This window comes from Taudactylus pleione, unplaced genomic scaffold, assembly GCF_031769625.1.
Source record: "Taudactylus pleione unplaced genomic scaffold, aTauple2 ptg000518l, whole genome shotgun sequence".
NCBI classification, from domain to species: domain Eukaryota; kingdom Metazoa; phylum Chordata; class Amphibia; order Anura; family Myobatrachidae; genus Taudactylus; species Taudactylus pleione.
Window position 1 is genome coordinate 6503781 of NW_028284920.1, and position 17565 is coordinate 6521345.

The 17565-nt window shown below is 43.7% G+C and overlaps 1 protein-coding gene across 1 annotated transcript in view; it reads left to right on the forward strand.

The window, feature by feature from the left end:
- Nucleotides 1-1231: 1231 nt before the first annotated feature.
- Nucleotides 1232-17565, forward strand: part of REEP3 (receptor accessory protein 3) — a 154893-nt gene continuing 138559 nt past the window's right edge. The window contains exon 1 of the mRNA XM_088450486.1: nt 1232-1621. Coding sequence (XP_088306612.1) covers nt 1590-1621 — 32 coding nt within the window. The 5' untranslated portion in view covers nt 1232-1589. The remainder of the gene's footprint in view (nt 1622-17565) is intronic.

Consider the following 17565-nt stretch of genomic DNA (forward strand, 5'->3'; position numbering starts at 1 on the left):
ATCCAGCAGAAACAGGTATCCCTTCATCATGCGCACGCCTCATAATAGCACGGAAATCTAAAGGTGCCTACACATATAGCGATGTGCTCACGATCAGCCGATGTGTACGATTTCCCTTGAAACTCTCCCCGGCAGCTCTGCACACGATTTGGTGTCCAATCTTCATACGACCTCTCCTGCATCAAGACTTTTAAAGCTGGCCACACACATGGCGATCTGCACACGATCAGCCGATGTGTACGATTTGTGTACGATTTCCCTTGAAACTCTCCCCAGCAGCTCTGCACATGATCTCCACACGATTTGCACACAATTTGGTGTCCAATCTTCAAACGATCTCTCCTGCATCCAGACTTTCACAGTGCATCGTGTCCTAGACTGTCAGATCTGCCCTACTGCACGGCAGATCTGAAGATGTGGTGTGCGACCAGCCGGGACGCGCATCGCATTGTGAGTGGGGACTCACGATTTACTCCGGATTTGGCAATATTTTACACGATCTGTCGTTCCAATGTGTTGGAATCAGCCAGATCGGGTAAACTATCTCTATATGTGTGGCCAGCTTTACAGTGCATCGCGTCCTAGATTGTCAGATCTAAAGCACAGCAGATCTGATGAAGCGATGTGCGACCAGCGAGGACGCGCATCACGAGTGGGGACTCACGATTTGGGCATTTTTTACATGATCTGTCGTTCCGATGAGTGGGAATCGGCCAGATCTTGTAAAAAATCGGTATGTGTAGGCACCTTAATATGCCCACGACACTCCAATGATGCGGTCCTCTTGCGTGCGTCTGCAAGTTAGCTACCCAGTCAGCACAGAGAAACACATTTCACGGACAAAGTCAACTGGCTGCGTTCGAAGCCTCTGTAACGTGCGCCATTTGCAAATAACCATATCAGAATTAGGCCCATTATGTTTACCTATATAACAATAGCATAGTGAGATGGTAAGCAGTACCTCGCTGTATTATTGCGTGTGACAGTCCATTGAAGCATTATGTCTGTGTTAAATGCAGAAATAGTAATTTGCCTTTTACATTAGAAGCAACAATACCCTTTATCATCAACATCATCAGCAGCAGCAGGGTAACACCTGCATAGGTGGGGAGGGGTGTGTGTAATGCTGGCCCCTGGGTTATGGATAAGGTGCAGCCACCTGTGCAGTAGCACCTTTTATTTGGAGGGCACACACACAACAGCGCCCTCCGCCTCCTCCTCACACTGCGCTGCCGGGCGCCGGGCACCGGGCCAGGAATTCCTCGCACAGCCAATCAGAGAGCGCGGAAGGGCGCAGAGGGGCGGGACTAAGCCTTTCATGGTTTTTTTTTTTTTCTCTTCTTCTGCTTCTTTCAGGCCGGAGAATTGGGGAGTGGGCGGCTGACGTAGCCGTAGTTTCCCGGGACCGTGCATATACTGTACACCCACCGAACCACACACAGCACGCCGTGGGAGTGCACCGGAGCCGCTCGCTTCGCTAGTCAAGGACACCTGGGAGACCCTGGCATCTACCTCGCCAGTGGGCGCTGTCCATCGCTTGGGGGACGGGGGTACCTCTGCCAGGCTAGAGCCCGGGCGGTGCCAGCAAGATGGTGTCGTGGATCATCTCTAAGGCCGTGGTGTAAGTCACCCTCCCCAATTATTCTATTGCCTACTGCAGCCACACTCTCTCCCCTCTCATGTCACGTCTTGTTGGGGTCCTGGCCTCATAGGCAGCGGAAAGGGTTAAATAGCTGCCCAATGTTGCTATGTTGTAATAGCAATACTGTGTATGATATATGTATCTAATGTCCTCTTATCTAATATCAAGTCCATCTCCTATCTAATATATACATCGATGTCCTATATATAACATTGTATCTGATCTATCTTTATCTGTTATCGTATCTAATATCAGTTCTTTCCATCTCATGTCTATGAAATATACTATCCATGTCCTATTATATATATTTAATCTGCTATCTAATATTAGCTCTAGCTGATCTTTATATTTAGTATGTCTTATGTATATATCCAATATGTTCTATGTCTTTCAGTGTCCTATTTATTAATGTGTACTGTACCTCTCTGTGATAGCATACAGTGATTTATGCTGTAAGATATAAGGAATGAATGGTACTTGCATTGCAGGGGTTGCTGTATATTACTGTGGTTAGTGACCAGGTGTGGAGGTGACATGATACATGGAGCTTATTTCTGTCACCTTATACATGTGCGGTGTCATTGGGATGAGCTCTGTGGGCCAGGTGTTGGGTTGGGGCCTGCTGCTCAGGATTGGAAGCTACTTCCACAACTAGTGTCATGTAGCTTTGTACAGAGACACAATTGCACTTTTCTTTTTTTCCTTCCTGGTTTATGTTTTGATCTTTTTGCTTTGTTGATTTTTATTTGTTATTTTACAGCCGTTGAAGTCTGACTTCTCATCCTTTATATTTAATAATCTACAAATAGGGGTGTGCGTGCAGCATATAACCCTGACGTAATGATGCTGCAAGGGCTGACACAATCTGTGGGTTTGCTTATGAATCCATCCCCTGTGCTGTTTATCAGACACTTTTTATCAGACTTAACTAAAACCCTGCCTGCATTGTACAACATGAAGGGGTTGGACTTGGTTGTTGATATAACTTTACCTTATACCTCTTCTCTTTTTTTTTTTTTTGCTGTGCCAAGCTTGTAAATGTCATCTCTTATTCCAGTGTTGATCTAGCTGTGTTTATACAACCGCATTTATTTAGATATGTAAGCTTTGTGTTCCTGGATATAGAGCTCATCACATATGACTCATTTGACACTAAATACTTATTTGATCAATAATTTACGAACTGGGGATGCAACTATGTATGTGTAATGGATAAGACAGGTGTGGTTGGCTGTAATGGAGGCATGTGTTGCTGGCTGCTTGTCTTGAAGTTGAAAGAAGTAGGAATAGAGGGGGGCTGAAATGGTGCTGGAGCTTCCCAGTCTATTAATACATCAATGATGGTTAGGTATTTTTTTTTTCCTCCCTGTAACCTCACAACTGTTATATAAAGTTGGCCAAGCAGCACATGAACATTTTTGCATTTCTACCAGTCCGTTAACTTATACGGTAAAGCTGGCCACACACTAGACCAACTTACATCCAACCAGCCAACTTGTTGATTGGTTGGAATGAAAATCTGGTAATGTATGGGAGTAACTGATGATCAGCAATTTGCTCCTAAATGCCAGAAAACAGATGAAAATGGTCGGTCAGACAAGTTTGTTAAATGTTTGATCTAAACAATTTGTTCAAACAACAGTTTTTGTCCATTTACCAGCGTTTGGGAGCTAATTGCTGATTGTATACCTTACCAGATTTTTCATTCCAACCAATCAACAAGCTGGCCACACATTTACAGATTATCTGTCCAACCAGCCAACTAAAGTCTGTTCAAACTGTCAAGCAGAGAAAAAAACAAAACAAACAAATGGGGTCTTTGATTTCATTTTTCTGATTCTGCATGTTTAGAGCCAATGAAATAGGTTTCTTGGCCATTAATGCTCTTTGACAAGTGTAAAAAATTGCAAAGATTAACTTTTTGGACCGCAGGCCCAGACTTTGACGTTACCACAAATTAAATTAATTAATTTGTGGTATCTACGGTAATTGTGTTCTATTGTTTCCAATGGCAGATCTATTAATACACAGAATAATATGAATTTCAAAAGATTAATTTATGCATGGACATATATAGGACACAATTCAATTCAACACTAATTGAATAGCGCCGGGACGGAGCTCCCGGAGCTATTCAATTCAGCACGCTGTTATGTTGAAAAATGTCCATTCTCGTACCTTAAACATGGTGTTTGGTTGCGAAAACTGTAATTCTCTGACTAAACTGCCCGGCGCGACCCTGTTTCTGCAGTGCCAAGGGCAGAAAATAGCATCGCACAAGGAGGGGTGCAAGAAGAAATCCTTAAGGGGGTATCCACTTAGCGATTTTACCAAGCGATTGCACGATAACTATGTCGTTATCGTTCAATCGCTTGCAAATCGTGCATGCATTGGGCATGTTTTGGTCGGAAACAACCAGCGATGTGCATGCCCGCTGGTCGTTTCCGACATCTATCATCGCCCGTACATGCTGGTCACCCTGACTATCCCGTCAGGTTCAACATGTACGGGGATGATGGATGTGCCTGGACTGAACGAGTGAACGTTCAGTCTAGACAGATCACTAGACATGGAAATGACAGCACGATTACAATGTCGTAATCGTGCTGTCATTTCCATGTCTATTAGTGGATACGCGGCGTTAGTCGGGCTTAACAGCGCGCTAAATTAAATAGCTACGGGAGTTCCTTCCTGGCTCTATTCAATTCACGTTGAATTGAATGGAGCCCATATAGATATTTTTGTGTTCCTCATCAATATCCATGTGAAGGTAGCTGGTCAGATGGTAGGGACCCCGCTTGCCAACTTTCAAATGTTGTGGAGTAGTTCTGGGCTCCCAGGGGAATCTGTTAGCCTCTTGCAAGTTGTGAAGCAGATGAGACCTTGATTCGCTCTTCCCGTCCCACCAGGATCAACATAATATAATATAACCTAGAAGTACCTGAATTCTATAGGTTGTGCGGCCTATGGTGTGCCAAAATGAACTATCCTAAAGTATTATGCTGTACTATGCAGGACGCTGATACCTTTATTTACTAAAGTGCGGGTTTATAGTAGTGGAGATGTTGCCCATAGCAACCAATCAGGTTCTAGATATTATCTTCTAGAAGGTGCTAGCAGCTAGATGAATGTTAAGTAGAATCTGATTGGTTGCTATGAGCAACATCTCCACTTCTATAAACCCGCACTTTAATAAATATACCCCTTGTGATCTAAGAACATTGACACTTGGATCCCAGCTCCGAAAATGTTACATCTGCTGTAATGCGGACCATACATCTAAACGGTAATTCTCCAATGCCGATTGGCAGACTCCGATGATCTGGGATTTGTCGGGAAATCTGCAAAATATAACATGTTAAAAATCCCTGACTCGCCGATTCTGATAATCTTTAGGTTGGAATTGGCGAATGGAGATTGTCTAAAATGTTGGATCTTGTCAATCACCTGACCCAGGCATCGGCAGAGCGGGGAATTGCCCCAATTAATTGCTGATGTATGGGTCCCTTCAGTTATAATAATAGCTACTGCTGATGAGCCTAACACACGCAGGTTACATAATGTTTGTTTCTGCAATGGTCCGTGATGTATTGCAAGTAAAAACCTGCCCAGCCACGTAAGCTAAATATAATGTTGGATCAAAACCTGTTTTTTATATTTGAAATGTGATGTTTCTATCCAGGCACAGCAAACCGTGTCTTCTGTATTTCCATGGTAGAATGCTGTGGTTACATCTCTTATATACAGTATTCTGCCCTGTGACAAACATGCGATTTTTCTAAAATGCATGTATTCAAATCGGGAAGATTTTATTTATTTATTTTTAATAGCAATAACCGGACAGTAATTTGCTACAAAAAGATTTTTGAAAAATAACATGAGAGAACTGGGGCTGGGACAGGGCAGAGGGGACTGATCTACAGTCACTTGGAATTTGTGGGAAGTTAGGAGACTTCCCCACTCACTCTGGCAGGGGGTCCTGCATGTAGCTGAGGCAGGCGCCTCTAGTGTGTGCAGTAAACTCAGTGGTGTTTTTGGAGGAGAGGTGAATGGTTGGAGACGCCATAATACTATGCTTTGAATAGGCTCCTCTACGTCTTTCTAATATTGCACAGTCAGCAGATGTCAAAATGCTAATAAAACCATCCTTATTTGGTGCTAATAAGGTGTCAGGAGTGATGTTTCTCTCTGTGAAAGTATTCATGCCTTTAATATTCGCTTTCTTTCTATGCCACACTAGCTGTTGCCCACGTTGAAGTCACTAATGCATTTTTATTATTTGATGTGTTTATATGTGTATTGCATAGGGGACCAGTAGCGGAAGTGGCCAGATTACAGGCATAGGGCCCGTACACCTACACGATCAGCTTCCGATCCGTTTTACATCCGATTACCCTGCAGTTCCGTCGGCGCACTTTTTTTTTTTTCTTTGCTTAGGATCAAGTCGTATGATCGATCCTGTGCCTCACGCGCTCATTAGGGAATAGGAACAAACCGTCATTGAAATGACTGTATTGCCACATGATGGATCGCATGAAAAAAAAAAAGCCACATTCTGAACACGATACGATGGAACATATGTTCTGCACATATGATCATAAGATACGATTGAAGGACCCACGGGAGCGCGCATCGGATGAAAAAATGCATGATTTCAACAAGACTGAACGTACATCGAGTCGAAAATCGTGTGATCGTCTAGAAATCGCGTAGGTGTATGGGGGCCTTTAGATTGGCGGTGCCCGTGCCTTCCCCCACCACTCACCACAAGGCCACATTCCCTGTCCTATTACCTGGTGCATGCTTAGAAGAATAGTGACTTTTATCAAAATCGGTTCAGCAATTTTTGAGTGAATCCAAAACAGACAAAAATTATAAAAATGGCTAGTTTGGTTCAAATTGTCTAAAAATGTTACAATTACGGTCAGTTCCAATTTTATCTATATGTATTAATTATTAGCCGTTTAATAAAAAAGCACTGGGACCAGTTGCACATTGCTGTGTAGTCAGAGAATATTATTAAGTCAGTCTCTGACCCAGTAGAGGTTAGAGGTTTATTTCCCCAGCACACATACCGGGAACTATAAATAGATATTTATGTAGGGTATCTGTTGTAAGACAGACCTGTCCATTTACACGTGAGGCCTGTATCATTTTTCAAATACAAGGAATAGAAATTGGTACTGCTGTATTGGTTACAATTGTCTCTAGGTTGCAATGACTTTATAAGGTTAGTAAAGAAAATAGTCTGGAAGCTGCAAGAAAGGGGTGTGGATTAACAGATAGACAGTATAAAGGTCAACATTGTCTAGGTCACAGGTTCTCAAACTTTTGTCCTCAGGACCCCAAACAGTGCATGTTTTCCAGGTCTCCTCACAGAATCACAAGTGAAATAATGACTCCACCTGTGGATCTTTTAAAATGTGTCAGTATGTAATGAATGCATCTGCTGGGTGACCTGAGAAATGTGACCTGTTTGGGGTCCTGAGGGCAGAGTTTGAGAACCACTGGTCTAGATAGATAACAGATGTTAGGCAGCCAATAGGTCGACAGGGACAAAAGATCGACACACTAAAGGTTGACATGTAAGAAGGTCGACACAAAATGGTTGACACAATTATTTTTTAATTTTTTTAGCCCTAATATTCACCCTACCATAACCTTCTCTGCTGGTGCCTAACCCTAACCCTAACTGTTGGGGTAGGTGCCTGACCGGAACGTCCCTTCTAGTGCCTAACCCTAAAAAACAATCACGTGGCGACTTTTTTCTCTCGTGTCGATCATTTTCATGTCAACCTTTTGACCATGTTGACCAGTTGTACCTGTCGACCTTCTTACATGTCGACCTTTTGTCCCAGTCGACTTATTGACTGATTAATAGCTGGTGTCTATCTAGACATTTGTTGACCTTTTTAACTGTCTATCTATAGTCCGAAACCCGCAAGAAAGATTCAAAATAGATTAAAGAGAATCTAGTTTGTGAAATGGAATAACGATTAGTATTGCATCACAATAATAGGGGGTCACAAATAATTAATGATTTCACCATTTATGGTGTCTTTGATAGATATTTTTATGAGGTGGAAGGGCAAGTCAGAATATAACCCCGCTGTGTGTGGGGGGATGCGGTAATACCGGCTGCGGGGATTCCAGCACTGAGAATGCCAGCGCCGGAATCCCGACACCTGTCAGAATCCCGGTGCCGGCATCCTGACCGCCGGAATCCGGAAGGAAAGTAGCGGGGTTAGGGTTAGGCACTAGGGGGAGGGTTAGGTTTAGGATGCAGGGAGGGGGAGGTTAGGTTTAGGCATCGGGGTGGGGAGGTTAGGTTCAGGCATCGGGGAGGCAGGATTATGGGTAGGGAGAGGGTGAGCGCTACCTACCGACAGGTGTCTGGATTCTGACCTCCGGGATCCCGAGCGCCAGCCTCCCGTACCCATCCCGGTTTGTGGTATAAGAGTTATTTGTAGTGTTACAGACATTCAGGTGTGGTGGTGTTAGTGGTACACAAGCAGCTTACTCTAGGACAGATTAAGAGACGTGACGAAGAGACAGCTGAGAGACACTTGCTGGTGATTGTCAAAAGGGATGAGAGATCTATATGAGAAGGTGTTGAGTTAGACATCATCAGAATACGGATGGTACTGAAAGCTAAAGCTGCTGATCATATTTCCAAAAGTAGAAGAACATAATGAGTGAACAGAAGGGTCCCAGCACTGGACTCTGGAAGACTCCCAAGTGTTTCAGGAAGGGGTGAAGATGGTTGAACTGCAAATGAAACACTGAAACAAGAGTGATATGATGAGACCCAGGGCATTGGGGTAGATGTATGAAGCAGTGGAGAAGTTGCCCATGGCAACCAATCAGCTTTGAGGTAGCATTTATCAAGTACATTCTATAAAATGATAGGTAGAAGCTGATTGGTTGCCATGGGTAACGTCTCCATTGGCACACTTCTCTGCTCTTTTCACTGCTTCATACATCTATGCCATTGTACTTTTGGGGTATTGGACGGCCTGCTATATAGAATGTGTCAGAGCTAGAAGACTTAACAGCTAGTGATTATTATGTATGATAGTAGATCATGGCATTTGTACCTCTAACTATACCACACCTAGAATATTGAGCGCACATGCTTAGTATCTGATGATGGAATTAAGGTATGACGTGTAACTCATTTCCACATAAATGAGGATTTCTAAGAAGGACCATTAAACGCGTTGCAGAACATTACTTTTGGCTTTTTGTTTGCTTGTGTCAATAAGTTCTGCAGGAAATGAAAGGTCTGATCTAAGTTGCACTTTCTTATGGGAGGTTATACTGTATAGAGCTCAATGGCAAATTAAGCAGTTTGCTATGGTGGGACCTGCTCGTTCCAGTCCCATATCTGATCCTGTGTTCAAGGCCTATTCAGTAGCTGTGACCTCTTCAGCATGGTGCTAAAAATGGGAAGAGACACTGCTTCAGGGTGATCTGTCTATTAAGGCATTTTTCCTACGCTTGGTCAGATCTGGAATGGGAAAGTTTTTCCAGTTAAGGGACCATTTAAAAAAGTGATATGTGCTAAGGATTTTCAGACCACTGGTATCTGGTAGATGATGTGTTGGTGAGGGCAGATATATGCTGTACTTACTAGGGATTTGCCAATATTTTCTGCGGCAGGTACTTTTAGTAAATAACTAGAATATAATTTATGTGTGAGAGCTGTGACAATAGACAAGAATCAAACATGTGCCTCTTGTGGACAAATTAGCTGAATCAGTAGTTAATACACCCTTGCTCCTGAGAGTAAACACAAAGCATGTGCTGTTTGTTTGCCTTGAGGACAGGTTTGACAACCATTTGTTTTGCTCTAATCACTTGTTGTTTTACATTTGCGGCCAAATTACCATTTTAAATTAAATTTATGGTTACTTGTTAGGGTTGCTCATGAACTCCATAAAGCAATAAGGAAGAGTTCAAATGCCATAGTAAATGTTCTATAAAGGAATGGGTGATCTCACAAAAGGTGGGGTTCTGAACATCGGATCCCGCCATTCAGATACTTCAGGGGACCATGAGTTACTGCCATCGAATAATGTACTAGGTTAGAATTACTTTTTAATGTGCTGTAAATTAGCATTTTGAAGTAAGCCAGACAGATATTGACAAATTATATCCTACGTGAGTAAAGGGCAATAGATAGCTGCCATAAAGTCCACATGCAGCCCTTCTAAAGAGGAGTGCACTGTAGACCTGAGTAATCAATGGCTCAGATGTTCCCAAAGTCTGCCATTACAGGCCAGGTTTTAAGGAAGCATTCATTGCTTGAGCACAGGTGACTTAATTAGTACCTCAGTCATTTTTTGTAATCATCTTGGCTCAAGCATTGATATCCTTAAAACCTGGACTGTAATGGTAGAGTTTGGGAACCTCTGGCCTAGATAGTGATATAATCTTGTCGCTTTGAATTCAACCCATTGTCATGAACATATCCCTTTGACCACCACTGTCCAAGATGCTCCTTCTAAATGTAGCGACATAACAAGTTAGATTGCAGCATTTACTTCAAGACAAATGGCAGTAGTAGGGACAAGTAGAATAAAAATCTTATATTTACTTTACTTTAACATTATACTTGATTAAATAGTCTATAACTAAAACTGTTTACTTTTTTAAGCGAATGAGTATTAACATGTTAGCAATGTTTAATTTTATTCCTTGGACACGTGCCGCATCTCCATTTTTATTCATGCTAACGAAGGTTCAGTCACTGAATGTACTCATATCCTGGGCATGTAGAAACATATGAGCTAATTATGTAACTCCAGTGCTATGAGGCTTAATGACCCCTTGTGGAAGAAACTCCCTTTAGTGGAATGCTTCAAGTTCTTTATATTTTCTAACCTCTGCTCTGTGTAAAGACTATAACAGATATTTGTCCTGGTTTTTATTTTTCTACGTATTTTGTAGCCATGAAGGGATAGATAAAGAATGGTATTATTTGCCATGGCTCATGTGAACGGAAGACCTCTCTCTGCCAGACTTTCATAGATCTTGTATGGTAGAAGGTGGTTACTCTTCTTTGAGCTACCCGAGTGGGCTTACTGTACCACTCCCTCTTACCATCAGTAAATGTTAAAACTCCTCCTGCGTCATAGGCGGTTATCTCATGGACACTACCAAGCTTCTGCTACCTTGACATCTGGAACTGCCACCTAGGCACCTACACCAGCACCTGTAACCACTTCTGGATGTGTGGTCACAGTTCTGCAACACCTCCTGGTTGGTGTCTGCTAATTCTCCACTGGTCACTCACTATGGACCAGTCTGTGCTTGGTAGTAGGCTTAGGGCTTGAGCTTGGAGATCTTTAACGTAACTCAAAACAGCTGGAGAACGGAATAGCATTTTACTTTATTCTGGTGCTCACAGGATGCAAGTAGATGGCAGCGTCTTGAAGCAAGTAAATATTTATTTAGCTTTCAAAAAAAGTGTCTATACCAAGTTCTTTGCTAAAGGTGCCAGGAACTCCACCGCATACAAGGTGATTCACTTCAAGCAGATCAAGAATTAGTACAAAATATAGGGCTTGCAGAGCTCTTTATATTCAGTTCAAGCATGCAGAACAGCATGGGGTCAGCCAAGAGACTTTAGATTAGATTGGTTAAAAAATCAGTAAACTTTCTCCCAAAATTAAATATAGCTCAAATTTCACAGAAACTTGTCAGCTGAGTTCCTATTTAGGTACATTTACCACTTATTACACAGAATATTTAGTCAGGAGAAAGCACACTAAATTATTTTTATTGAAACACATAATTGTCTCCTACCTTATGGAAGATATATTCAGAAAACTCCCAATATACAGGAATGCCAAAAAAACAAAGCAACCACTGTGGACAGCATTGTTTGTGTAGTGGTTAGCATTACTGTCTCGCATGCACTATGGTCTTGGATTCGATTCCCACCAAGCAATTTGTTTGGAGTTTTTATGTTATCTCCTATTTGCATGGATTTCTTCTGGGTGCTCTGGTTTCATCCAACAATTCAAAAATAACCCATAACTGGTAGGTTCATTGGATACTGTGTGTGTGTGTGTGTGTGTGTTTGTGTGTGTGTGTGTGTGTGTGTGTATACATGCAGTGGGGAATAGATTGTAAGCTCCACTGGGGTAGAAATAAAACAGTAAACCTAGGCACTGGGCAAAATGGGAATCTGGGAAAGGGAAAAGAAAATTAATATAACATAGCCGCTACTGGCAGGTGGCTGCTACCACCTAATCGGTGAGGAAAAATAACAAATGTACACCAGAAAGTGAGACTGGGTATGCAATACCGGCGACTGTTTAGCCACCGGTTCAAATCTCGACTCCAGAAGCCCGACATGACAAGATCCTGACTAGGCTAGTAAAGTACCCTAACCTCTCCCCACCTTAACCCTCCTTTAGTGGTGCCGTCCCCCCTGGGGGTGCCTAAATCTAACCCCCCTCTCCCTGCACCCTAAACCTAACCCGCCTGGTGGGTGCCTAACCCTAACCTCCCCCTGGCCTAACCCTCCCCGGGGGTGTGCCTAACCCTAAGTCCCTTCGGGAGTCCCTAAGCCTTTAACTCCTGTGATACTACAGTCATTGTTCAGATGGCACAGCTCACAAAAATGTACATACTGCTTCATTACATCTTCAGCTTTCTGTTGATGGTGCCACAGCAGGAAAGTTTATGCAGTGGTGGCTATATTAGCTGTGTGGCTTGGGTGTCCGGCAACAGCTCACTACTAGCTCTCATTGGGCCGAATTCAGTTCAACGCAAATTGAATAGAGCCGGGAAGGAGCTCCCGGAACTATTCAATTCAGCACGCTGTTAAGCCCGACTGAAGGATTTTTTCTTGTACCGCTCCTGGGCTGCGAGCAGAAATCCAACCAAACTGCTGGCGCGATGCCATTTTCTGCCCTTAGCGCGGCGGAAACAGCATTGCTCCGGGCACTTATGTCGGATGCCACCATGTTTAAGGCGCGAGAACGGGCATTCTCCGACATAACAGCGCGCTGAATTGAATAGCTCCGGGAGCTCCTTCCTGGCACTAGTATGAATGTGAAACTTTTTTGGAACTTTCTGTCTGGCTCTTAATGGGAGGTTTCATGTTAATGTGTGTAAGCTGCTGGCCTGCCTGTGTGTAAGCTGCTGGCCTGCCTGTGTGTAAGCTGCTGGCCTGCCTGTGTGTAAGCTGGCCTGTGTGCCTTTGCCTCTTTATGCAGCAGCATCTTCTGGCAGTCGCCCGTTTGCGAGTTTATACAAATGCAGCTGGAAACTCCTTCTCTTGTGTACTTTTTGTTGGTCTTTCTGATCTTCCCTCGTTCCGGTTAGAGGGACTTATAAGTTCCTTATTACTCTTATGTGACTCAAATGTTTCTCCCAGTTGCTTATTTGTCTTCTATGTTGTTTAATGTCCTATTCTACTGTTGCATTGTGTTGTCTTTTCCATATCACAATGTTATTTGGTATTTTTTTTTTTTTTGTTACTGGGAACACCACTACGCACCCTTTACAGGAGGCCCTTGCTGGTAATGGCTTAGGTTTGCGTTTCTAGTTGGTTTGCAATACTTATTTTACTAGTTTTACTATTCTGTTTGGTGTAGTGGCCTAGTGCAACATATGCTGCCGGCTTCTGTCCAGGTATTTGTTATATGATGTAGCTCTTTAGCAGCGGGGGTATATATTTTGGGTTGTCCAATCTGTTGTTGATAGTTTAAGTAGATATTTCCACTAATATCTTCACGTTATGCCATGTGGACCTCTTTATTTTTCTACAACATGGGGTATTTGTGGATGCTTGTTTTATGGATAGTACTAATCATGGCTTATCCATTCCCGTGGTCTGTTGAGTTGTTATACCCATTTATCCATCCATTTTGGATTCTTTAATTCTATGGGGTATATTTACTAAAGTGTGGGTTTTTAGAAATGGAGATGTTGCTCGTAGCAACCAATCAAATTCTAGCTATTATCTTTTAGAAGTTGCTAGATAAATCAGTAGAATCTGGTTGCTATGGGCAACATCTCCATTTCTAAAAACCTGCACTTCAGTAATTATACCTCTGTCTTACTGACTGTTTATTGCCCATTGGAACATTACTCTTCTGTCAATCCGTTATCTCCATTTGAGCTGAGGTTCTACATTGTTACGTGGCATTTTTCATGTTTTAATGTAAATTTTTAAGTCTTTAGTAAAAATTAAGCAACAAAAATCAGCGTCCCCTAGTGGTTGGCTCCTTAGGTAACCACCTCATTTTGCCTAATGGTAGCATCTGCTGTGCGGGAGGTTACATGGGGGTTTCCCAAACTCTGTCCTCAAGGCACCCTAACAGTCTATAGCAGCAACAGCAGGAAAGTAGGAACCGCTGTTGTTAAGTGGGACTGGGAATTGGGGGCTCCCAGAGGAGTGGTGGATTTTGCTGAATGGGAGGCTGCAGCCCCTAGGTAAAATCCGCTACTGAACATTAGTCTTTTATTGAACCGATTATCACATATTTGACACACCATTTGCCTTTCTACTGTAACAGTGGTTCTCAAACTCGGTCCTCAGGACCCCACACAGGCCATGTTTTGCAGGTTTCCTGGCAGGTGCACAGGTGTAATCATTACTCACTGACACATTTTAAAAGATCCACAGATGTAGCTAATTATTTCACCAGTAATTCTGTGAGACCTGCAAAACATGCACCGTGTGGGGTCCCGAGGACCGAGTTTGAGAACCTGTGTACTATAAGAACAGTCATATTTTCATGTTAAAGCTGTTTGTTAGCAACCTGTTATGTCTGGAAATACATTATCGAGAACTTCACTTTCAAAACGAGAGAATGCATATGCACAGCCAGAAACGATGATATCTGCATATACATGACAACGATTATCATATGTCACTGTGAGGAGCACTGCTAAGCAATTTATTGTGCAGGCGAATTACATGCTGCATGGTGAAAATACTGTGGTAATCGTTATATGTAATTTGGTATATTTTAGGCATGGTTCCACCAATTACGGATTCAAAATAATTTGGAAAAACCGCAAGCATTTTAGATAATAGATCTCCTATTTGTATACAGGTATTCCATGACTGACTATGTAGGAGACCTAATTTAATTGTGTTCTGCAGTGATTTATTTTACTACAAGGTTGTGATAATGCATTCAGTGACTTATATTACCTCTACTGATCATTATTGTGCTGGTTGGTGCAAGCCTTAAATGATTCTCATGCAGTGTTCAGCAGTGCTATATCTGGCTACTTGTCATGTACTTAGCTGAGTATTCCTGGGAAACTAAAGCCCACGTATCCACTACGCGATGTTACTGAGCGATTGCATGATTTCGACATGGTGTTATCATGTACAAATCGGGCACTATGATGTCGGAAACGACCAGCGATGCTCGCTCCCGCTGGTCGATTCCGACATCAGTTATCTACTGAACATGCTGGTCAATCTTCCGATAACGACAGATTACCCATGTTCAGAGATGATTGATGTGCCTACACTAAACGATCAATCGTTCAGTGTAGGCACTGCAGGGGGAAGGGGAACGATGGTAAGATTATTATGTCGTAATTGTACTGTCGTGCCGCTATCTGCTAGTAGATACACGGATTAACAGGCACAGACAATCTTTTAATGAGTTGTTGAAAAGTGTCTTTTATTATGGGCATGTAGGTGTTGAGTTTCAGTTTAGTTGCTGCTGGTTTTATGTTGAGAATGTGACAACATTTGTTCCAGGATCGGTGTTTGCTGTAGGTGAAGAATGTAGAAACTACCGTAGTGTGGTTTGCTTTGTGAGATTGTCTCGAAGCATTGCCAGGTAGCTCGGCTGGTATACAGAGTTTAGCAAGGCAAACAAAAAGATACAGATTCCGGCATGCAGCATTCTGCTTCTCTTTTTGAGTTTATACTGTAGCTATAGCTTTCCTTTAATTTAGCATTCCTGATGGGCTGTTTTAGCGTGTTGCCACGCCCTGCCTTTATGACGACGCCAGCGGTGAATAGATGCCGTGCGGTGAGAGCTTGGGGGCAGCTCAGCATGTCTGTAAGTTCTGGGCACGCCCCCTAGAGTGATGAAAAGGGGCGCGTCTTAAAGACACAACCCCCTTTTCTTGTGGTCATGCCCCATTTTCAGGCATGCTCCGGACCTAGAATGAACACTAATGAATCATTTTGATAGGCAATGGGCACACCTTTTAAGATCTATGTATAATGGAAGCTGCGACTTTCGGAGCTATAAGTAACTGGGGCTGAGTTGTATGCAAGTCTGTATGAGTTGGTTCTTGTTGAGGTGGTCCAAAGTCCTAAAGGTTTATTAGCAGTTCAGAATATAGAGTACTGCGCGATTAGCACCAACACAAAATGCTTCAATGCTGAATGCACTGACTTCCTATGGTCCTTAAGCTACAATGTAAAGGCTAACATTTAAATAGTCTTCAGGGAATAGCCATTGGGTACAGGTAAGGAACTGTGGGCCTGATTCAGAGCCGGACGCTCTGACAGAGCGCTCGCTCTGAATCAGGGCCGGCCTTCTGTTTTTCTTTTTTAGAGCTGCCTCCCGGCCGCTCGCATAGCTGTGGGTGACCACCCTGCTATAGTGAGTGGCCAGGAAGATGGTCGCGATGGTCAAGACCATCGCGACCATCGGGCTTGCGACGAAACCCTTGTGGTAGGCTCTCGGTGCCGCAAGCCCTAGAGTGCTTTCGGCTCTAACAGAGCCGAAAGCACTCCCACTGACATCACTTGTGATGTCAGTGGGGCCGGCCCCAGACGGTAGGCGTTCCCATGGGAACGCCTCCCTCTGGGCAGCCATGCCCCCAGCCCGCCCACCAAAGGGGGCGTGCTGTCACTCAACATCGACAGCACGCCCCCTTTGGTACGAGACCCGGAGCGACGGATTGCCCGTCGCTATCCGGGTCTCGCGCATGCGCACAACGGGGCCGGCTCCGTCGTGCGCATGCGCACTGGGCCACCATCGACCTGCTTGCGAGCACATAGCGCTTGCGAGCGGGTCTGAATCAGGCTCTGTGTGTATACTCATCATCCGATAGGTCAGGAACTTCTGTTTTTGTCTCAGTAGCTGTATCTTGACAGAGCCTGAGGGTCCCGCCGAAGAGTAGACCTTGCTGGATGTAATAATAAAGCTCATTTCATATCGGACTGGGCATTTGATATCTGTAACAATATGTGTTATGATCTATGTGATCCACTGTATATATGTTTAATTTGTATCATCAGCTATAGAAAATACCCAGCAGGCTGGAATGTTTACATTTATGCAAAAACTAAGTTTCAGAGGTGACCAAACATCCTGTGTGCAGTGTATTGAGAAAGTTGTGTAACAGAACTAGAAATTTAAGTTTCAATTTCAGGAATACTTCAAAGCTTATAGGAACAAAAAAGGATGACAAAGATTATTACAAGTACACACAGATCAGACAATTTCAAAGAAGATAAAAAAAAAATGGGTAAAACAAAGGCCCTGATTCAGACCCACTCGCAAGCGGCTGTCCGCTCGCAAGTGGGTCGATGGTCTGCACTGAGCATGCGCACGACGGAGGGAGCTCCGTCGTGCGCATGCGCCAGACGCGACGAGCGAAGGAAAGTCCTTCGCTCGTTGTGTCTGATCAAAGGGGGCGTGCTGTCGATGTTCATTGACAGCACGCCCCCTTTGGTGGGCGTGCCGGGGGCGTGCCTCCCGTCAGAAGCCGGCCCACTGACATCACTAGTGATGTCAATGGGAGTGATTTTGGCTCTGATAGAGCCAAAAAACACTCCGGGGCTTGCGGTTGAAAACCTCAACCGCAGGCTCCGGCTCGCAGTTTCGATGGTCGCGATGGTCAAGACCATCGCGGCCATCAAACTGCACGCTCGTATTGGCTGTGGGTGGTGACCCACAGCTATACGAGCGTCCAGG